Source organism: Corvus cornix, chromosome Z (genome assembly GCF_000738735.6).
Source record: "Corvus cornix cornix isolate S_Up_H32 chromosome Z, ASM73873v5, whole genome shotgun sequence".
In the NCBI taxonomy this organism is placed as follows: domain Eukaryota; kingdom Metazoa; phylum Chordata; class Aves; order Passeriformes; family Corvidae; genus Corvus; species Corvus cornix.
In genome coordinates this window covers 43,515,300-43,539,341 of record NC_046357.1, presented here as the reverse complement: position 1 = coordinate 43,539,341, position 24,042 = coordinate 43,515,300, and the positions used below count along the sequence as shown (strand labels likewise).

The 24,042-nt window shown below is 38.5% G+C and overlaps 1 protein-coding gene across 1 annotated transcript in view; it reads left to right on the top strand.

The window, feature by feature from the left end:
* The window catches only part of LOC104690483 (atrial natriuretic peptide receptor 2-like), a 38,517-nt gene extending 14,927 nt beyond the window's left edge, over nucleotides 1-23,590 (top strand). Inside the window, 15 exon segments of the mRNA XM_010401338.4 lie at nucleotides 1,109-1,256; nucleotides 2,701-2,787; nucleotides 3,059-3,202; nucleotides 4,083-4,204; nucleotides 5,856-5,997; nucleotides 9,235-9,283; nucleotides 10,216-10,320; nucleotides 11,254-11,367; nucleotides 12,206-12,299; nucleotides 13,099-13,186; nucleotides 13,939-14,078; nucleotides 17,507-17,659; nucleotides 18,285-18,383; nucleotides 20,676-20,767; nucleotides 21,329-23,590. Of these exon segments, the coding sequence (XP_010399640.3) occupies nucleotides 1,109-1,256; nucleotides 2,701-2,787; nucleotides 3,059-3,202; nucleotides 4,083-4,204; nucleotides 5,856-5,997; nucleotides 9,235-9,283; nucleotides 10,216-10,320; nucleotides 11,254-11,367; nucleotides 12,206-12,299; nucleotides 13,099-13,186; nucleotides 13,939-14,078; nucleotides 17,507-17,659; nucleotides 18,285-18,383; nucleotides 20,676-20,767; nucleotides 21,329-21,478 (1,727 nt within the window). The 3' untranslated portion in view covers nucleotides 21,479-23,590.
* The last annotated feature ends 452 nt before the right edge of the window (nucleotides 23,591-24,042 follow it).

Here is a 24,042-nt window from a genome sequence, read left to right as displayed (position 1 = left end):
ATGAAAGATGTAACTTTCCTGGAAAAAAGCCTGCAAAGCAGCAATACTGTTTAAGACCTAAGAGTGATGGTTAACAACTTAATGAGGACTGATAACATTATAAGGTCACAGACACTATATCTTCTCTGGATAGAGTTGTTCAGAGCTACCCACGATGGCCTGAAATGCACAGTTATCTGAATGAAAACACATCAGCAGTGCTGTACCCAGGGTATGTAGCACTCAGTGTGAAAAATTAGCCTTATTTTCTTCAAGATAACGTCTTTTTTTGGTGTATTGCACCATATATAGAGATATAGATACATATGCACTCTTATTCTTAAAGCTATCTCAGGGACCCGTAATGTATTTCTGGGTGGAATGCTGTAGAAAGCTTCAAATGTCAATGCAATTTTGAACTGCATATGGATAATACTATGGTGTGGGAACATGGCAGTCCTGATTCAAGGTGAGATGCTGAACTTCCTCAGCAACTTCCTTAGCAAGATATTTCTACCAGAGAGAGTTGAGAGGTCTCAGCAATTCTGAGACTAATTGGCTAAATCTGGATTTTAATTGGAGATGATGACACGATATGTAGTTCATTAAATTTGTTTTGCAGTCCATTTTTTTTACTGTGACCTGGTCAACAGACATTAAAAAATGTACACTGAGATCACTGGGAGTTTTTTCCTCTTACTGTATTGTTGCTCTTCTCTGCCTTCTCTCTGGTGTCAGAATCACTTCCCACATTCCTGTACTTTACAGTCCCTAGGAACTCCAAATAGACTTGTTAAAGTATGGCACAGGGTTTGCTCTCCTTCCGTGGGTTCTGTCCTCAGCTTCTGTGTAGCAGCAAGGGCTAATCATCTCAAGAGCAGAGAAATAAAAATTGCATCAAATCCTGTGGTTTAATGAGAAGTATCTCTGGCAATAAATCATCTTTGAGACTTTTTTACTCTTTTTGCAGCAGTCACATTCCAAGCAATGGCTTTCTCTCTTAAGTATTAACAAGAGCAGATAAGATGCAAAGATTTTGAGAATTCTTATATTCGTTTGCCTCTGGAGTCTCCACCTGTGCAATAATAGGAACCTTCAAGTGCCTTTTCTCATCCCACAACCCATTTAGATTGCACTATATGGACAGCAACAGGAAGCATGATGAGTACTCCCCCAGCACCCAGTGACTCCAATGTCAGTTGTGTTACTGCTCTGAGCTCCTGCACAGCAGCTGCCAACATGTCCAGGAAGAAATATTTCACCCAGACTGGGAGATAGTAAGTCAATATGTTAATCATTTACTGCAGTATCTACTGTATTATGGTTTCACCTTGATCTCTGATTCTTGCCACTTTACATTGATAAGCAGTGAAAAAGCTTGAATTTATCTTGTTAGGCCAAATCTGGTAAGTTAAGATCACCATCTGACTTCTGCACCACATATTGGCTGTGGAATATTTGACATGCCAGGCTTCTGGTTTGGTTGTGATTCCTCTTTTTCTGTTAGGAACTTGTTAAAATGTTGGTACATAAGATGTCATGCATCCATTAATGAATGGCCCTTGCTGTTTCAAATGTATCTGAAACTAAGGCTTTTATGCAACTCTTTTTTGTAAAATGCAGGCAGAGAAAGCTAGGTTCTTTGCACTAAAGAATGACATCCTCTACAGTAGCACACAGAAATCTTTTCCTTAAACCAGCTGACACGACTCAAGATTCAGAGCATTTCAAGTCTGAATCAAATTATAAAGGTGCATATCATGTAACTATAAGGACAAATGGCATAGCCATATCCTGCTATCCAGAAAGCAGTTTTTCCCATAGAAGAGATAAATTAAGGGGTAGGAGCAGAACACATGCAAAGCAGTACTTACCATTTGAATACACAGGGAAGTATCTGTGCTTTGCAGGATAAAGTAGCTTACTTAGGATCATTGGCTGGGGGAGCAAGTGCCTTTTCAGCATAGATTGTGGAAAATCACAGCCACTTCTTTGATGAAATACTGTGTCCAGCGCTGATATTTTTTGCTTCTTCTTTCTGAATGGTGACATTTTCTTCATCATCATCATCATCATCATCATCATCATCATTTTCCTCAGATGATTCACAGTCAAAAACATTCATCAAGGGTGAAAAATGTAAGAATGGGACATTCAGCCTCATTGGGGAAACACCTACAACTGCTACACTAGCCACCTCATACTCTGTATTTATATGGTGGGCACCACTAATATTCCTGCAGGTATCTCCACTGTATTCCTTTACTCTAACAAGGAAAATTGCTTTGCTCTCAATCAAATTCAGCTGCTTCTTTGCTGAGAATGCTCAATCTCATGAGAAAAAAAGCATGTTAAATGTCAGTGCAGGATCTACAGAACAGTAGCCAGAATTAATGGATAGCAGGGATGTGGCTGTATGTGTTTCTCTAGCTCTGACATTCCCTTTGCTGCTACTCCGTCATCAAACTGCCTCAACTGACTCTAGCACTCACATTCCAAATGTTGGCCACAGATCAAGATTGCTTGAATGTAATCACTAATGCTTCCTTTATCAAAAGAAACAGGATCCTGTCCCTTGTCTTGGATTCAGATTTACAGCCACATATGGACATGCTTAAATTCTCTGCCTCATCTCTAGATATGAAGCTGTTCCCCATTTGTGTATTGCTGGCTTGTGAAGTTGTCCTAAAACTCTGTAAACAGCATTTCATTCTGTTTCAGTGACGGTAGAACAGTGGCCATAAAGAAAATAATGAAGAAGGCATTCACGCTGTCTAAAACCATACGTAAAGAAGTAAAGCAAGTGAGGTAAGAAGTGAAATATAAGAAGTGTATGTTCTTCCATTTTTACACTGGTTTTTTAGGGCTTAAGATTTTTCCAAACATGACTGTGAATTCATATTCCTCTTTCTTTCAAACTTTGCTTGAAAGAAAGAAAAGATCGAAATTTCCTTATGTCTGTTTTACTTTTTTCTTTACATTGTGAGACAAGGTACTTGGTTTTCCCGTTACACTAAAAAACCAGGAGGGACATCTGTGAAAATTTCTGTTGTGCTGTGATTTTTGTTGATTTTCACAGGGAACTTGACCATCCCAATCTCTGCAAATTCATTGGAGGTTGTATAGAAGTTCCAAATGTTGCCATTGTCACAGAGTACTGCCCCAAAGGCAGCCTGAGTGATGTGCTCCTCAATGAAGATATTCCTTTGAACTGGGGTTTCAGGTAAAAAAATCCAACTTTTTAAAAGCTAAATGACATAGACTGTGCTATATGCTATTTAGGACAAAGTGTTAATTTTAGATAAAGTTCTTGTGTAGACAGACCTGTACTGTGATATAAGAAACAAGAAAGAAAGCAAGAAAGCAAGAAAAGAAAGCAAGAAAGAAAGCAAGAAAGCAAGAAAAGAAAGAAAAAAAATTTGAATGTCTAGTCCAAGTTTTCTTCTGGTTTTTTGAGAAATCATATGTTTAGTGCTAGCAATGCTAAGCCAAGGACTTTTCAACTCTTTCTCTAGTTATACTGCAAAACTATTTTAAAACCCTTTTTTCCCATATAACTTTATTTTGTTCCCAAATATCTTAGGCATCCCTATTTAACTAAAATCCACTGCATCTTTGTTTGGGAAGACATATTGGTGAAATGGTTAGCATACCTACAAATGCTTTATTATACTTACCAATACTGGAAATGAGCTCACATTGTCAATGAAACTTTCACAAAGGCAGTGACATCGTTTTTTGAGATCGGTTGTCTTGATATGCCCATTCTGCTTTTGCTGTATGCTTGCCTTCAGCAAAGAAAAAAAGTTTTCAGGAAGGAAATCTTCCAAATAAAGAGAGGAAGGTAATAAAATTGTTTCACTTGTAAACATGTGAAAGTACTTCCAAGGATACAAAAGTACTGACAATTTCTAGAATAAACTCAACTGTCTTGGCCTGTGAGCTCAGGGAGATATGGATTTTCAAACAGTCACCTTAAGTGTTTTGGAAAAATGAGCATGGGAACACAAACTGAAAGCTATAGTTTCTGTAAACTTCAGCAGGCTTTGGAGCTATTGTTGAGTGAAAGTGGATATACTAGCTCACTGATTTTTGACTTCCAGGTTTTCTTTTGCTACTGATATTGCTCAAGGAATGGCCTATCTCCACCACCACAAAATGTATCATGGACGGTTGAAATCTAGTAACTGTGTGATAGATGACCGGTGGGTTTGTAAAATTGCAGGTAAAGAGGAGACTAGAAAAAATTCCAAAACTGTCCAGCTAACCCCCTAATTACAGATTTCACACTCAACACTCCTCCCAAGTGCTTTCATGTTGACATCTCATGTGGAATTGCTGACTGTACCAGACTTCACTAGCAGTGCCTTGTGCTGAAGCAAGTTTCATGTTACATTATCAAGTCAAGTCATTTAGTATATGTCACTGGTGCACATTTCAGATCCCACAAATTATGCAGTCTATCAACATCTGAGCAGAAACCGCCTCATTCTCAATTTTGATACACAGAGAAACCTGAGGTATGGACAATGGTGTAAAGAACTATAGCAATGCTGAGTGATTGGTAAACACAAGGTAGTTTAATGGAGAAAAGCAGACTCAGAGCTTTAAAGTCTTGTTCACAGCATTGAATTGTATGCTCCCAGAGATGGAACTACAGGTCAGGTCTGCTCTTGGTACAGGAAGACAGCCTGTGGGAAAAAGAAAACCACTGAAAAGTCTAGTTTAGTTTGCAGCTGCCAAAGGGAATTAAGGGAATGATCATCACTTCTACTATTTTCCCAGAGTAGTCATCATCCTCTCTAACCCATAGCCATCCTAAAAGCACCAGCAACAGATTTGTTTTTCAGTGGTACATCCTATGACTAAGGCTCCTACACAGGGCCAGGCCTGCTTCTCCAACTCCTTCAGTATCCTTTTGCCTTCAGAGCTGTCTACTCTGCTTGAAGCCTGTTCTGGAGAAACACATACAAATTAGACTTAGTTCAATTACATCAACTGCATCACCTTAGCACAGCTCCTCTCAATTAAATAGGATCTCTGTGAAATCACTCAGCAACTTCTGTTTTGATTCTGTTCTGCATCAAACTGTAGTGTTTTCAAATTTTCATAGTTTATTGGGATGAAATAATGTCAAACAAACCTCATAAATAACAAATGTGGGAGGTATTTTAAAAATGACCTCCACATAAAGATTCAATCCCTAGGAACGTCTTAATTAGAGGTCACTCCAGGTAAAACCAGATATCTGCATCCAGCCTTTGCATACACTCAGAAGAGTGCTGTTTACATAAGAAAGATAGCAGAAGTCAGTTGTTTTTTCTCCTTCTTCCTGATTCTGAGTCATATGCTAAGAATTCCTTCTATGTTAGGCTAGAAGTATAGACAGAAAGATATTTCACATCTATGCTGCCTTTGTTCTGATGTTGTTGGTGTTCAAGTAATGCCCACCATCTGATTTTCAGTTGTTATTCTGTCTAACTAGTAATTGCTTGAGCAGCCTGCCACCAGAGATAAGGATCAAGGGACAAAGTAGAACAGAAACCTGTGTTTACATGCTAACTCTTGCACTAGATGAGACTATTTGCTGAATATAATTTGATAAAATCATAAAATAATTCTGATTGCAGTGGGTCACGTAGTTCCATTTCCCTGCTGTCCTGCAGTCTTGCCCAAATATTTGGTTTACCAGATGCTATGTTTGCAATAGTTTAGGGGGACAAGACCACCCAGACCCCACTATTTCTAGACTTAAGATGTGTATTTAGAATAGGGAAAATTAATTTCTTTGGACTAACTGTGTTACTATCTACTACTGCACATGTTTCAGGGAAGTATCCACTGAATAGTTTGCTTCCTGTTTTCTTCCATTTTAGATTATGGCTTGCAGTCATACAGAAAAGAAGATTCTCCTGAGGGATCAAGTTCATCCCAGCAGCATTTGATACAGATTTACACGGCTCCTGAAATACATTCTCTTTCAGATTTTGAACCCAATTCTATGTCAGATGTCTACAGGTAGCTAAGTTTTCCTGATCTCACTTTTACTAATCTCGAGTACTCTTTAACAATTAGGCTTGTTGTATTTCTGTTGTCACTCCAGGTATATGTTTGATTGTATTTTTAAAAGCATTGGTCCTGGAACACAGAACAGCATAGATATCACAGGATCTTCTCTTTCAAGGTAGATAACCAAATACTGAATTCACTGACATTATTTAAAAGCCGAGTTGGCCTAATGATCTGTAAGGAGTCACTTGACCAGTAAAATAAAAAGGCATAAAAGTCTGCTATTATCTAATTATCCTTTTTTTTCTGTTGCTGTTTCTTATGAAAAGCAGATTATTTTCAATAATGGCGATACTTCAAAAGTTAATAGCATCAATGTTCTAGGATGTCATAAAGCACATATGCACCCTGTAATTCTGTAATTAAATGTCAGTACATTATTTTGGGGCATATACACAGTGTCAATATTTGGTTTACAGAGGAAAAATAAAGTGAAGGGAAAAAAAATGGATGCACTAGTGAATAGCTGCATTCCTTTCCTTTTGAAAGCCTTTATAGAAGATTGCCTTCCAGTGGCTTTCCCTGCCAGTGGTGGATTTCTTCTATCCAACCACTCTTCAGATAACCAGCATTACAATTGTAAACAAATGTCTGCATATACAATGTGCTTGAACATCATTAATTTTTTTCCATTCTATCAGATTACCTGAGAAAGAATTTGAAGTCTCAGTAGTATTTGTGCTCATAGGCTTAAATATGTTCTTAGAATTTGCTTCAAAATAATTCAGCTAAGGCAGTTTGAAATTCTATTGGTATTTCTGGCTACTGTCATTTGTCCTGTTGATGCCATGAAGATTTTTTTTTGCTTTTCTTTAAACCATTTTTATACCTTTTTACAACTTCTGTATTCTTAGTGCTTTTTGCCTACATTCTTGCACTTGTTTGTCAAGCTAAGAGACTAAACACTTTAGAAGCTTCGTAGCTAGGGATCAGTGTGCCCCAGACCCGAAGGTCCTCTCCAGAACACATTCTGTAAACCGAGATAGAACCATCCAGGGGAAGGTTCTTTGGGGAGGGGGGCTCACTCGAGCCTCTCATTGGGGAATCTTTGACAGAGATGCTAATTAGTAAGACCTATAATGTTATACCTGATCTTTTGTGGGGGTGTGCATTGTGGTGTGCATTGAGGGGCATTCGACCTGGATGTAGTGCACCTAAGGATCCTTAAAATAAATACCAAGGTAAAATCCCTTTTTCCCTTCTAACTGTGTTTGACTCTTGATTTTAAGACCAGGAAAAGGCATCACTGTGTTTTCAATATTAAGTAGTCTTAGAAAGAACTGTGCTCCAACTAAACAATAATTTTATGATTGTCTTATACATTCCAGTTTACCATTGCCCTGCAGCCAAAATGCATCCCAAAAATTGTTTCCTTGGCTTGTCTGTTCTTACTCTGCTCCTGTTCTGGATAGATATCATTATCTGACTTCGCAGGCAACTTGGCCTCCTGAAGGCATTTCTTGCCGAAGGTTCCCCTTTAAATAGTCCTAAGATCTGATTTGCTCATATCATGCATGTTTACAATGAACTTTTGACAGATTCAGTGAATGTTTCCTGGATTTATCTTGCTGTTCATCCACATGTCTGGAAAAAAAGAGCAACATGCAGTCAGGGAAGATAGAGAAGTGTCCTGTACTATTGAAAGGGTTGTCTTCTTATCTGGGCTTTCTTTAGAATTTGCATTTTAACACATTTTGAGCAGGAGATAAGCCTTCCTGATAGCTGTATTTGGCCCCACTGGCCAGGCAGCATTGATCCAGTCTTGAAATCCTCAGTTTTCATCTGTGCAAAAATTCCATTAATATTCCTGAAGGTAAGGCCCAAATAAAAAATGAGTAGAAACTGCAGGAGTGGGACTTGTAATTTAGTGGGCTCTTACAGATGAATCACTTGCTTTTAAAGTTCTCTAGGGAAAGTGTTGGTCAGATGGGAAAGCTAAAATGGAAATGAGAATAGGAGGGAGCATGAATGTAGCTCCTGTTTTTAGCTGAAGAGGCTGTTTCCAGTCACAGTTTCTCTTACATAGATTCTTCTTGATTTGTAATCGTCATATGAATTTCACTATCCACAATGGATAGTGAATTTTATTGGGCAGTGCTGCTGAAGATGAATTAAATCAATATGACTTTGTCAGAGTTACCATCATCTAATTATTGTCCTTGAAAATCTGTTTCAGCTTTGTGGCCTCCCGAGGATTGATTTTTCTTTCTTCCACCAATCACCACAAAATTAATATAAAAACCTCATCAGATTAATTTCTGAATTATTCGTCATGTTTTATATGCATTATTTTATTTTCGAATCGTGGTCCACAAGTGGGGTGAAAGACCAATGAACATATCCTGCTACCAATAGAATGTCTTACAGAGCAGTGCAACCATTAGCAACACAACAGATTGAAAACCAATATTCTCCAAAAAGTAAATGTTACCAAGCTTAGAGGCATGCAGGGTAAATTATTACACTGTTTCACTTTATAAAGCGGTAAAAGCATCTTTTTCCAGCCTGTTGGCTGGAGGAGGTGCTTGCTTTTAAGAGATCACTGTTCTAAAAGATCTCCAGTGAGTTCAGTAAAAAGACTAAACTCTGTTTTTACTGTCTTTTTCCATTCTTCATCCTTGGTGAATGTATTTGACCTTAGTTCAACTGAGGAAGATAATGATAATGAAAATATAATTCAGAAGGAACAAGCAGAAATGCTTACTATAAAATATGTCCTCTGGACACACTGTGTCATCATAGACTTCATGGGCATTTTCTAGAACAGTGATCTTTTCAGTGGCTGAGAAGAAGCCACTCCTCCAACTGGTGATTCTGATGAACCTGCTCCTGCCCCTTGACTGGAGCAAAAATCAGACCTCTATGTTTAACTGGTAGGAATTATGTATATAAACCTGTACATATCACCTCTGGATTCCATTAATTCTTACAGAGAAAATTGCTTTGCATCAACCTCAAACATCTCTAGGACTGATAACCATGAGAGAGGGATGCTATGAAACTTTCAGTAACAGATCTTTGAAATCACAGAGTTGTAATAAGTAGCAGCACCATTGCCATCCTTCCTATTGGGATACTGGGATTTCAGACATAGAATGGGGAAGAATAAGAAATCATGAAAAGAAGAAATCACTGACTCAATTAACTGTTATTGCATTAAGATTTTGCTTAATTTTTATTCTGCAGTTATGCCATCATTTTACTAGAAATTGCCACAAGAAGTGACCCTATGGCAGTAAGTAAAGACAAATTATCTTTGGAATTTGCATGACAACTTTGATTCTGTTTCTGCTGAAGACACAAACCAAACTTTGAGTTACTGCACCTTTGAGTTACTTTTTGAGCATGCATTTTCCTCATGATTTTCTGGATGCCAGTTCAGTTCCCATGGAACATGCAATCAGGGTTTCCTCATAAATCTACCAGTTTTCCCTTTCAGAGCTTTGAAGAAGAGCATATGATAAAAAAATGTAGCTCTAAAACTGCCTTTTGATTAGTTTTGTGAGGTTTAATGGCTAGGTGGATGCAGGGAGAATGTATATATTAGCATCTTCCTCTTGCTCCTGCTTCTTCCTTTCCCTGCCATTTACATGCCCTTTTAGTGGAATCTTGCAGTAATAAGAATTACCTAGAAAAGCAAATTAACTGCTCTCCATAAGGAAAATGTCCATTTTGCATGTGTCTTTTGATCAGTGCTAAATGGCATACACAAGAATGCACCTTGAAATTGAAAACAGATGGTCTGGATATGTAACCATGTTCTCTGAAATAATTTGCTTAAGAAAAATTGTAACAATGAAGACTTGAAACTGCTATTTTTCCAGTTCTGATAGTTTGTGATAATAGACTAATGTAGTCCTTTTGGTTTCTTAAAGGTTTCCCAATATCTTGCCAGGTTTTTTGTTTCAAATGTTGTTTATGTCATATAAACACTGAGATTAAAGCCTGTCAGCCATTAAAAATCTTTTAGACAAGGTGACCCAGTTTTGACTGGGTTATATGTTTTTTTATCCTTTTTTTTCCTTGTGCTCTTATATAAAAAAAGCTGACTTAGAAGTGATAGGGAAGATATTATAAAAGTGATGATGATAATAGTAATATATTTTCAGTGACTGGGATGAGAACCATAACACTTGTTTCAACATTGTTTAATCCCTTTTTCTCTAGAAAGATGTCATGCATTCAGCTGAATATTCTTGGTGCCCACCTTTGGCAGAATTAATTTCAGGAAAGACTGAGAATTCTTGCCCATGTCCCACAGATTATATAGAGGTGAGTAAAATACAATATTGTGTACAAAAGTCCTTTATTGAAGTGAATTTACAACATGTCATAACAGTTTTATGGCAATGTTACCTTTGATAAATATAAATAACCCAGAAATCAAGAGGTACAAGTACCTCAAACAATGCAAAATGAAATTATTTAATATCTGTAATAAAAACATGTCATTGTGACAATGAAAGATTCAATTGTCCCCTCAAGTTGCCAGTGTAATACATTATGTTTTTAATATTCAATCATTGATTTTTGTGCAATTTCATTTTATTATAGAGTGTTGAATTTCATACATATTTTATGTTAGTAATATCTAGCTTACTGACAGAGGGCTTTCAAATAACGAAGTCTGTCTCAGGCAAATTATGAGTTTGGTTTGATTCTTATGCAAAAGTCTTTGTCTTAGTAGCCTCAATAAAGTACACCCCCTCCCAGTTTAATTAAATCAGAAAAAGATTGGGTCATCCTTATTTCAGTTTCAGTGCAATATAATTCAGCTTTGCTGGTTTGTAATAACATAAATGTAAAAAACTTCTCATTAGTAGCACTGGATTTTAATCAGAAGTTAACGTTCCTAAGGGGTACTTCAGGTCTTAATCTTTTGGGAATTTGTGTAAAGACAAGTCCTCTGAAAACAGTATGTGACTCCAACAGTGTAACACTGTTTTACAGCACAAGACAAGAGCTTAAGCAGTGTTCAGCAGAAGGAACGTGTATATCTTACTATGATTTCCCACAGCAGCATTTTCATGAACTAATATCCTTCATTCAGCAAAAGCCTGTATAACTCCAGAGACTTCAGTACAGCTGCAGAGAGAGCTTCACACAGCCAGCTGGCACCAAGAAAACAGCAGTGTTAACTTAAAATACTGCTTGTGCTTGGAATAGTAAAAGCTGTGTGCTTTTCTCACTCTTTCCCTTCTGCAGTTAATTGAAAGGTGCAGAAAAAACAATCCATCCCAAAGGCCTACATTTGAACAAGTCAAGAAAATGTTGTACAAGATGAATCCCGTTAGCCCTGTTGACATGATGATGACTCTGGTAAATTTAGCTTTTTAATCCAATTCAATCTGCTCACTCTCAATAACTTTCACCTCCATCCTGCAGAGGGTTTTTTGATCTTATGCCCCTTGTTTGGTCAGAAAATCCACAGTTATTTGTTCTGCTTTGTTGGGGCTGATTGTAGCTGCAGCTCTGCTTGAAACCCAGCTTTCCTTCTCATTCAATTTTTTAACTGTTTCAACTTCTTTGGGGTTGAACTTTTTTTTTTTTTGTCAATCAAATGTTGTTTGCAAACTATATTCCCCCTTTCCTGTGGCTCAGTGGTCTTAACAGCACCATGGATATAGAATACCTGCATGCTACAAATACCATGTTTACAAATAATTTTGAGCAGAGTATCTCCAGCCCATCATCAGAGAAACAAGATTCCTGCCTCCACACACTATTGCCTCACACAGAGAAGGGATGCAAAAAGTAAAGCATTGACCAGCACAGCAAGATAGTTTATGAAAGAGCATTGTGAACTTTTGCTAAAAGATTGAGACTTAGATACCTTTTGTTTTGGTAAGATTTTGATCCATGTCTGTAGCTTGCTCTCTGCATTGGATTTGGCCCCTAAAGTTTGCATGAAATTTGAAAAGCCTGAAATTGCCTTCTACCATTTTACATGTAAGCAACAACCTCAAATCTAGATTTATAAATTTACCTAAGGAGAAATCTGATCTTTGGATTTTGTTAAAAAGTGTTAGGTGTTTTAGACCTATGCCCTTTTTTATATCTGAATGTTTTCAAAACAGAATCATTCAAATTCTTACACCCTATCCAGCTAAGCATCTGTTTCAGTAAAAAGATGATTTTAGAAAATTCTGTTATTTAGATGGAGAAATATAACAAACATCTGGAGATACTGGTTTCTGAGAGAACACAGGATTTAATGCATGAAAAACAGAAGACTGATCGTCTGTTGTATAGTAAGTTATAAAGAGAAAAATAGTGGATATTCTTCTCAATAATAATTTTATTTCAGCTGTCTAAATACAAACAAGAACCCTTTGATAAGTGATTATTTGATAGGTAACATTTAGCTAGCAAAGAATGAGTGCACTTGTTTCTTGCAAAGATGGAAAGATAGCTACGTTCTATATTTCCCCCTTAGAAATTAGTACACTCATCTGAGAGCTATGACCCCAAAATCCATAGTGCTCAGACTTTGAATCCATGTGGCAGGCCTTTTGCATAGTTATAAATGTTATGGAATTTTAGTTGGTTACTTTTAAAGGCAGTGTATGTTCCAGAATTCTGTAAGAAAAAAGGCATAAAGGGATGGGAATAGCATATAAGAGAGGGAAAAAAAGGGAAGTGAAAGTGCAAGATAGGGGGAACAAAGGTGATTTAAAAAAACCAGAGAGGAGATAGTAAACAAACCTAACACAAGTAGAAAGCACTAGCAAAGAGCTGACAAAGGAAGAATTAGTAAAAGCCCAGCTCACACTATTAGAATCTAACCTTACTCCTTCTTGGAATGTATAGATATTGATTTGTTTGAACTAAGAGTTATGGGCCATGTGAAAAATCTGGATGTGTTATCAGTGAGATTTATTGTGAATTCTCACATTACAGCAGAGCAGATTTTGATGCCAAAGTGTGTTTTCACCTTCATAATATTTTGCATTTATGAACGTATTTTTGTGCCTTTAAACAAACATATTATATTTAATGTGTTCTTTAATCCACATGAAAAGATTAATAATGCTCTACTTTCTACAACAGGTATGTTGCCGAAACAAGTAGCAGATGATCTCAGGCAGGGAAAACATGCACAAGCTCAAAGTTATTCAAGTGCCACCATCTTCTTCAGGTAAATAAAAATGAAAGATAGGACTAGAACTGTCTCCTACAGAAGAAACTTCTAGGCTTTTAATGGAGGTGAAGCTCCTAACCAAGTACAGAATTTCTATCTAAACTTACAACAGGTGGCTCTGCAAAAGAGTGTCTTTCAAAATTCTCACACCTCCCTATTTTTCATTATAATTACTTAAATAAAAAATGGCATTACTCTGGAGCTCTAACAAACAGCAGCACATCCCTTTGCATGTGTTACACATGCATGAATGTATGTTTCATAAGATAGGTCTAAGTGAAAAATCCACTATTTAGCCTGTGTAATGAAAATTTTTCTGTCCTTAGAGTCCACATGGATTTACAGTCCTAATTTTTTTATGTGTGCAGGAAGAAACATATAAATGGCATGCCTTCACTTGTCATAAATGAACAGATATCAAGTTACCTTTTTTCATTTGAAAAACCAAAACATGACCCAAAATAGAAGACTGCTTAGTCTGTTACAGATTAAACTCTACCTGTAAAAATGCTTTACTGCATTGGTAAGCAAAAAGACTCAGGTCAATCTGTCCTTTTAAATGGAAGAAGTCTTTTGTCAATTTAAATAAATGAAGACAAAACTATCCTACAAGAATCTTAGTGAAAGAATTATTGAAAAGAGAAGGTTGATGTAATTGCATTGAGAAGTTTTTACTGTGTGCTTAAGATTAGTAATCAGCAATGATTATGACAGTGGATGAATATGCTCTTTCTGTTGTGTTTTAACAGTGACATTGTTGGCTTCACTGAGCTGTCCAGCACCAGCACACCATACCAAGTGGTAGATCTCTTGAACAAGCTTTATACCACTTTTGATGAGATCATAGATAACTATGATGTCTATAAGGTGGAGACAATAGGAGATGCCTGTAAGTTCCTTAAGCTGTGGGCAGTGATGGGGCCTGGGGCATCAGGATAGTGACTCTGATGATAAGGAAGAATAGCTGAAGGAGATTTGGAAAGCTTCTTACCACTGGCAAGGCCACATAAAACAATTAGGAGATGAGTCCTACCAGAGCCCTAGCAAACTCCAGGAACATTTTCCTGCATACCTTTAATCATTTGTATGATTGATGAGTGTTGTAAATGGGACAAATTAATTGAGTAAAATACCACTGCTTTTTGTTTGGTTCCTATGACTAGTAAGGTCTGACTTTAAGTCTTGGCTGCAGATTAATCCCAGTTGGCAACTTCTGTATCACACAAACACAACTAAAAAATTTACTTTTTACATGGGATCATAGATGCCATACCCTAAGTTTTATAATCTGTCTTTTTTTGCAAAGGCCATAACAATCTTCTTTCTCCTAATACACTGTAGGGGCTTGAGTGCCTCTTCTCTTTGAGTTTATAGGAAAATGGTTTTATATTTGCTACCATGGGAATCTGCTGGGGATTGATTACCATTAAAATTGACTTCCATAAAACCTAAGGTAATCTAACAGGGCTTTTGGATGAGACAGATGTCCTATAAGAGATGTGGAAGAAAAGCCCCACTATTTTTTCTCTGTGGAACTGTTGAACAAATTCCTGAGCATAAAAGTCCTGAACAAATGCACCCCTAAAAGACCTGTTTCTTGCCCTACACAGCAATAGAGTCAAAGAATCACAGAATATCCTGAGTTGGAAGGGATCAACAAGGATCATCGAGTCCAACTCCTGGCTCTGCACAGGACATCCCCAAGAGTCACACCATGTGCCTGAGAGCATTGTCCAAACACTTCCTGAACTCTGTCAGGCTGGTGCTGTGACCACTTCCCTGGGGAGCTGTTCCAGTGCCCAACCACCCTCTGAGTGAAGAACCTTTTCCTGACATCCAACCTAAATCTCCCCTGACACAGCTTCAGGCCGTTCCCTTGGGTCCTGTCACTGTCACCACAGAGGAGAGATCAGTGCCTGCCCCTCCTCTTCCCCTCACAAGGAAGTTGTAACTGCAGTGAGGTCTCCCCTCAGTCTCCTCTTCTCCAGGCTGAACAGACCAAGTGACCTCAGCCACTCCTCACACGGCTTCTCCTCAAGGCCCTTCACCATCCTCGTGCCCTCCTTTGGACACTCTCTAACAGCTCAGTGGCTTTTCTGTGTTGTGGCACCCAGACCTGCCCCCAGCACTCGAGGTGAGGCCGCCCCAGTGCAGAGCAGAGCGGGACAATCCCCTCCCTTGCCCGGCTGGTGATGCTGTGCCTGATGCACCCCAGGACACGGGTGGCTCTCCTGGCTGCCAGGGCACTGCTCACTCATGTTCAACTTGCCATCAACCAGGACCCCCAGACCCCCTTCCCACTGTGCTGTTTTCCAGCATTTCATTCCCCAGTCTGTCTGTACATCCTGGGTTGCCCCATGCCAGGAGCAGAATCTAACACTTCCTTTTCTTAAACATCATGAAGTTGGTGATTGCCCAACCCTCTAATTTACCAAGGTCTCTTAGCAGCGCCTCTCTGCTTGTGAGGCAATTTAGTAGCATTGGCAGACTTGCTTAGTATCCCTTCCAGTCCTGTGTCCAAGCCATTTATGAAGATGCTGAAGAGCTCAGGGCTGAGGATGGAGCCCTGTGGAATGCCCCTAGTGACAGGTCACCAGTCTGGTGTCACCCCATTCACTGTAACCCTTTGTGCCCAACCTGTGAGCCAGTTGCTCACCCACATGTGATGCATTTATCCAGCCGTGTGCTGGACAGTTTGTCCAGAAGAATCCTGGGTGGGCCAGTATTGAAAGCTTTACTGAAATCCAAAAAGATTACATCAGCTGACTTCCCTTAATTAGCTGGGTGGGTTATCCTGTCATAAAAGGAAATCAGATTTGACAATCAGGACTTTTCATTCATGAAGCCATTCTGGCTGTGACCATTTACCATATTGTCCTTCAGGTATTTTTCATTACCTCCCAGAAAAATCTTTTCCATAATTCTACTGGGCACTGAAGTGAGACCGACAGGCCTGTAGTGTGCAGGGTTGTCCCTCTTGCCATTCTTGAAAATTTGGACAATATTTGCCAGCTTCCCATAGACCGGAACTTCTCCAGATTTCTATGACCATTCAAAAAGCATTTTCAGAGGTCTTGCAATGACTTCACCAGTTCTTTGAGTACTATGGGATGAATCCCCTCAGGTGCCATAGATTTACAGGGATTGAACTACAGCAGCAGGTCTCACGTAAATTCAAGGTTTATCATTCTCACAGTCATGGTTCTCCAGGTCAGCACCCTTGGACCCCCAGAACCCATCATCAGTGTTTAAAGCATAGTGCAGGAAGCATAGGACAATGCCTAGTTGGAGTCATTGCCTTTTTTTATTATATCTGCCCAATGACAAAAGGTACTGAACAGCCACATTTGCACTGCCTGTCCCACTTTAAGAATTCTCAGTGGAGGGGAGGATGGAGAAAGAAAGGGTTGGAGGGAATAAATCTTATGTAGAAGTAAGAAGGAAATACAACATTTTTCAGATGTAAGTGTACCGGTTTGGCCAAATTTAGAAATATCCTCTGAGAGAAGGCACAACCACCCCTCCCCCACCAGGTTCGGGAAAAATAAATTTTCCTCAAAGGAAAGTGAAAGAGATAAAAACTATTTATTTAACAAACACACGGGAAAGGAAAATTATGCTAAATAATAAAATCTCTCACTGTGGAGAAAAAGCCTGGGAAAGTGTCAGAGTCCTCCCTTTGGTCTCCTTGGAGCTGGGGCTTGGCCCAGGGCCAGGTCCTCTGTGCCCGGTGGAAAGTCCTCCCGATGTGCTCTGATGTTGAAGCAATCACGCAGTCCAGTAGAAAAGGGGAAAAATCTGAAATTCCAGGGAAGGAAAAATTTAACTCTCAGTCTCTCTCCGGAGAAAAAAAACCAGCTGAACCACTGGCCAAAAACTGTCCTCGGAGCAGCAAGCTGGGTGCTTCCTCCCTCCCCTGCCGCAGCGGGGAAAACCCATTGCTATCTGTGTGTGACCTTGAACAAGCTGCAAACTGCTTTGAAAAAGTTTTGCTCAGTTTTTTCCTTCCCCCTCTCAGGCTCAGTTTAGAGCCATAGAAAGGCACAGGAATTAATTTTTGGGCATAGGCAGTGATATGGGATACACATCATAAGGTCACCCTAAGACATTAAGGTAATTCCACACATGAGCTGTTGCCCTAGCCTTCATTTGTTTCTGGCTTTCTTTGCTCAGCAGGCACAACTGTGCCTTGGGACATGAAGAAATAGGGCTTCTTTCTTTTTCTTATCCTTTAAAATTTTTTTTATTGTAGGCAGCATACTTTAGTAAATCTGTGTGTAATGCCAAAGGTTAACACAGTTGCACTGTTGTGTTAAGATATGGTGGTGTCGGGAGTACCCAAGGAGAATGGGATCCTTCATGCTGGTGAGATTGCAAGCATGGCTTTAGACCTTCTGGACGTCTGCAAGACTTTTAAGATCCCACACAAGCCCAATACCCTCCTAAAGATAAGAGCAGGAATACATTCAGGTATGTTGAGAAAGCTGCAAATGAGTCTTCCTCTGGCTTAACAAATGCATCTGTAGTGGTGATTTCCTCTCCATTTAAAATAAAGTTAATTTTTTGATATGGGATGGAACACATCATAGAGGTCATCCCAACAGAGTAAATTACTGGATACTGGGATATTGGTACCTCAGTTTGGAGTACAACATTGGAAAGATCCCACAGCTCCAGTGCATTTGCTGATGTGAGTTAGAACTGCCATTCTGTATCTGTTACTTGTCCTTATCAGCTGTTCTCTCAAAACAGTGAGTTTTTTCTTGACACTCTGCTCTAGCCTTCACTCTCAGATCCCCAGCTCCTTGATTTAATCTGATGTATGACTGCAACTCCTTGATAGACAGCCAGAGTTGGACATGTCCTGTGCAGTCCAGCATCTCCCAGTTAAACAGCTTACACTGACTTACCAAGAAATCATATTTTTTATGTTTTAAATCACTTGTAAGACAGATGTGTAACCCATGTAAAGACAATACTGACAGTCTTTATCTGGTTAACAAATTAGATATAAGATAGTGTAGGAAGCAGCCATAAGGCTGTATGACCATGTGATTTATAAACACAAAATATCTTGTTTTCTATTTCTTAACAGGGGCAGTTGTAGCTGGAGTTGTTGGAACCAAAATGCCACGGTACTGTTTATTTGGAGATACTGTGAACACAGCTTCCAGGATGGAATCTACCAGTGAAGGTAATAAGGAAAAAACTGCAGGTGGGGTTTTAATCATCCCTGAATTAGTTCTTAAAAAATGTTAGGCTGAGTTTTGAGTCCTGACCTATTCAAATGATTGCAAATCCTTTAAGGATATAAGGAGGTTCTTGATTTCTGGGTCCAGTCTGCCTAGGGACAAATTATGAGAGTGATATTCTCTACAACCGTTTTTGTAATCAGATCCCCTTATTTCTCAATTCTCCGAAAGGGATTTTTGTGGCTTTGAAGTCCTCTACAGTAAAAAAGGTAAGAATAAAATAAAATGAGAGGCAAGTGGTTATGTTCACTGTTTCTATTTGTTGCTCACACACATCTGGATTTATGGTAAAAATATTTTCATTACTCCTCTTTTATTGCTGATAACTTTCTCTGATGGAGAACACGAGAAATAGTAGAACACCATGGGAGCTGTGTCTGTGTTTAACCAGTATAGAAGATTATGTATGTGTCCTCTAGCAAAGAGTTTAAACAGAAATTTTGTGGAGGTATTCTCACTGCTTCTTCCCAGGAGATAACAGAGCTCCAAGTTTACTTAGCAAGCTTCATCTTTATCCAATATGAACATTTGAACCTCAGATTCTGAAATATTTTAGCTGACCTACAAGAACTGAGAGAAACAAATGATAGAGTGATTCAACATCAAAGAACTCTGATATCTTGTTTCCTTTCATTCATGAAATGAAGCTGTAGTAGTTTTATGGCTCACATTACAATGCATTGTAAATGGATTTGAACTAGCCACATACAAGATTCTTCAAGTTTAATTTCATGATAAAAACTGCTGCTTTCAACATCTATCATGATCCACTAAAAACAAGGCAGAAAGGCAGGGGAATGGTCCTAAATGATGTATTTGAAAGTTTTGAAAGGATTTGAGAATCACCAGCATCCATTCCTTCTCACCATTTTTATTTTTCCAAAGCAAATGATAACCTGGGTGGAACAAATATAACTTCATTTTCTTTCTGTCAGTCTCCAAGATAACTCCTTTTATGCTCCTCGTATCAACTTATCTGAACTCCTTTAAAACTAATACATTCAAAATCTGCTTCCATCATTCATAGGTTATCTTTTGTTCTGTATGCCAGTCTCTTTCTCAGACGGTGCATCAACACTATAGACTTAGGAATGAAGACAACATTTTATCTTTCAAGCCTTTATTTTCTCTCCCTCTTTTTCTGGCCACATACATCTGAGGTCCTCAAATTACATTACCATGTTTTAAACCTAAGATGATTGCTTTAAAATCGATTAATTACTAGCAATGTGCATTAGAAATGCTATCACCTGGAATCTGAGTGCTAGTGTCTTCTTGTCAAGCAGGATGACAAGTTGAAATATAATGTATTTACTGCAAGGAATATTTCTGAGATATGTATCTATGTATGTTGACACATATATCTCCTGATCTACAGGCAATGTTCTGAGACTCTAAAAAACATTTAAACAAATAAAAGTGGGCATATAAACTGTCATTTTCTGCTACAAGAAAAATCAATTACACAATCTTAGCCAGTCCTACTATCATCTGGGATGTTTTTTAAACAAAAAAGCATAATGATTGACTCTGTGTCACAGAATGTTACAGGTGAAAAAACCTGGTTTTTAATTTTTTTAAATTTTGGCAAAATTTTGCTTTCCAGCAAAAGTAGAATTTCTTCTAGCTGTCCTGCTTCTTGGTCCTTCCTCCATCATTTTCACAAAGCAAGACAGGTGAGGTTTGCATGGTTTACAGGAAGATAAAATCTCAACTAAGGAAAAATCACCTTTTTAAAAAAAATGTGGAATTATGTTAGTATTGTCTCTTCCAACTGTCTTAATTTACAGGTTTGGAGTCAGAGCAAGGATGGCTGTATCTTTAATGTTTAGACTTTGCTGAAAACTATATATGCAAAGAAAGCACTGGCTCTTTATTTATCAGGAGGTAGAACTGTGTATGGTTTTCTTCACCAGATGAAAAGGATGCTCATCAGTAGCACAGACAGACAACTGTGAAGAGTTACAGAAATATTTTTAGATGCAGAATGTGAAAGTAGTGTTTGTTGAAAGCTCCATATTTGTCCTGAGATGCTCTCACAAACAGTCCAGGATACTGGAGCTTGTGTGCAAACATTTCAAATAACAAATAACAAGGAATGAAAGCAAAGACCTGAAAAAAACCCCAAGGGGGAGTTCATTAATGAGTCTTGAAATTTTTGACACACTTTAGGAGATTGATCTGTCTTAGATGTATAAATTGCTTGCTAATATGATATTTATCTTTCTTTCCAGCTCTTAAAATACAGTGCAGTTCAAGGGCGTACCAGCTGTTGGAGCAGATTGGAGAGTTTGTGTTAGTATGCCGTGGGAATTTACAAGTCAAGGTGTGTATGCAACATTTATACTCAGCTTTTCAGAGAGGAGAGTGTGAAAGTACTCTGGAGTCCCTAAATTTTAACCCATGCAGCCCCCTGTATCTTCTAGTCCTCTACATCTCAAAGTGCTTTGGTTAGACTAATTCCTGTGCCTGAAGAGAGCATGTTCAAGTTCTAAGACAGGACCAGTTCTATGTTCACAGGACAAATCTGGTAAGTCAGAGATGAAGGACTTAGTCAAGCTTGGAAGTCCTGCATGGCACATTCACTGTCACAACTGCCTGAAATCAAAAAAAGGTCTTTCAGAGACATCACAAATCATCATGTGAGTTCCACAAGAGAATTAACATACTTGTGGACCCTGTTTTGAAAGGGACTTCAAAGAATTGTTTTAACTGATACTACTGCTATTATCTTTTAAGGAAAGGTTTTATGCCTCATTTTTCCTCTATGTAAAGTGGCTGACAGGCACATGTTTCTCATTTTGGGATTTGTTTTGAGTTGTAGTAAGAAAATTATTTCATAAATGATGGATAGTGTTATAACCTCATGACTAATATTCTTTCTTAGGGGAAAGGAGATATGGTTACATACTGGCTTGAAGGTAAGAAAGCCTCTGTTACCCAGAAGGCAGTCACCAGCCCTTCTGTGACTCCTCAAGATGCCAACAGAGCTTCATATAGTCCGATACCAGCTGTCCTTCCCGGTGATCCTCTCTGAAGTCCTGCTTCCTAGTCACTCATTAACTCCAGTATCCCTTCTGCTTTCAGTCTGTTAGGTCATCCTGCTAAATTAGAAAATTAGAAAAGAGATAATACACCCCTTTGGCCTTGTGAATGTATTAGCTCAGGCTTTATTAACAGGTGTCTCTCCCAGAAATGGCACTGAAAATACAGAAAAGCAAAAAACTCATCTTAAGGAATAATACATAGAACTGCCCCACCAGCTACCAGGGCAGAAGGTAGCTCCCAATGTTACTTCTTGATTTAGTTTTGATGGGAAATCCTCTGCCAGCGGCCACCACGACTTCAAAATCAGCTGGCTGGACATTCCAGCCTGTGAGGTGCTCCTACAGGAAAGGAGACAGCATAGTGTTGCTGTTTAGTGGTATCAGAAACCTTATGGGTGTGGTTGGTTTTGTGCTGTGAAAAATGAGGTGTGTATTGTGTGACAAAGTAAGATCCATCAAAAGAGGAGGATGAAGCAGAGAAATTATAGTGGATACAAACTGAAACAAGAATCCGTACTCCTGCTTTCATTTAAACTCCATGGTCTGGGGCATAGAAAAAAGAATTAAGTCTGCTGTTTCCATGCAGCCAATTCCTAGTGACACCTGCCATCTTGTTGCAGAGACATAAAAATCTTGGGAGAGAAGTGCAAGACATTGTATGCTGTTACTAAACAGGATAAAGTTCACTACAGCTGCTCTTGTCTTTGGCCGCTCTGGGATTTCTCTGAAAAACAACTCTTAACATTAGCTGATGTTATGGAGTTGCTTTGATTAAAGTGGCAGTGAACCTACTGTTGCTGGATAGCTGTCTGTCAGTGAAATCAGGCAGCCCTCTGAGTCACTGTGTAATTTAGAACACAGTTTAGGAAAGGTCATTCCTGAGCCAGCATTTCCTGTAAAGAGAGAACTATCACTACAAGTGGAGTAATCTCTAGATGAGCATGATTCTGTGAGCATTGCTGGTGTTGGCTTTCTTTAAACACTTACCTTTCAGGGCTAATATATTTTGAAGAGTTTAGCCAGTTCCAGTTTAACTGATTAGCAAACAATCTAACAGCATAAGTGAAACAGAGACAAAGGATATCAAGAGTCACAGCCGTTCCACCATAATGTGAACTAGACTGGATAAAGCTAACTGGGAGGAGATGAAAAGGAAGGACTTTGAGTGACATAGCACCACCTACTCCTGCTTATTCTGCTTCCTTACCCTCCAGTCTGTCCCTGATCCTAGGTACAAGTACAAAAACATGCATGAAGCTGCAATTTTTCTGGTATAAATTTGTGCAGTTTAAACAAGCAACTGACTGCTTGTTCATGTTCCCATGTAGCTAGCATAGCCACAACTTTTAATTGCAAGTATGTGCTGTGTGATTGTGATAGTGATAGGAGGGTTACACTACAGTCTTTCTTTGGCTTCTGTGAGAATTAAATGCAGCAGTAATGATAGATTTTTCAGGGATGCCTAACAGAGGTAGAAAGTTAAATCCTTCCAAATTATGGGAGATTTTTTCAAAATACATAGAAAAGACGTAGAAAATTCTGAGTGAATTTATGTCTCAAGAAGTGTGTGACATTCTGTATCTGCCATGTTGGATACAGAATGGTTCTGAATGGAACCAGAATCTCAGCACGGGAGACAGACACAGCTGACTTTGGCACATGAGATCCCAACATAGAGTCCTGCCAAATTTTTTAAAATCAAAATTTTTAATTGGTTTCACATTTTTTATAGGCTTCCAAATTCCTTTCTCTGTTTTTAATTTTCATATTAGAAGGTACAGTAAATTTACTGTTTTTGTAATCTTAGCAGAATAAACTTTTCAGTTATCAGTAGTCCAGAGATATCCTCTAATACAACTATTTCCATTATCCAAATGCTATCTAGAAATTGTGAAACTCTCTGCTGTATTATAGTGCTTCATGTTGTATTAAATAGTTTACATTATTCTTTTAATGAGTTTGGATTTGTTTACATTTTTATTTAAAAGGTGCATATCCGTATCAAATGTGGATGTGAAAACATATGCTTTGTCTGTATATTACAGTTTTAACTCCTCTGCTTTATTTTAATGTTGTCTGTAGAATAAAAACTTTAAAACACATGTCTTATGAGTTTAAAGTCTTCTAAATATAAATGAGCGATGAGGGACCAATAGAAAGCTTGCTGTATTGACAGCTTCCACCACTGACAAGTCCTTGGGTAGTATTCAAGTTCTGCTGAAGACAGCAGAGACTCTTGCTGACTTCAGGAGGCTTAGAGACTGGTGGTTTTCTGTAAAAGAGGTACAGTTTGAAGAGTGCTTGTGTCAGCCTACCTCAGTTTTATTGTTACTTCCTGATCCTCTCCTCAAACAGAGCATCTCCAGAATGAGAACTAGATTGTTTTCAGGACCGTTGAATCTGTCATATGTTTCCTGCAACTTCAAGCAGTAGTCCTTATTAATGTCTGTTTTTCTGATGACTGTGATGATATGACCGAATTTGGAAGATAGAAGTACAGTAGTGAACATTACAGATAAAAACAGAAGTGTCCTCAGTCAACTTACAAGATTTT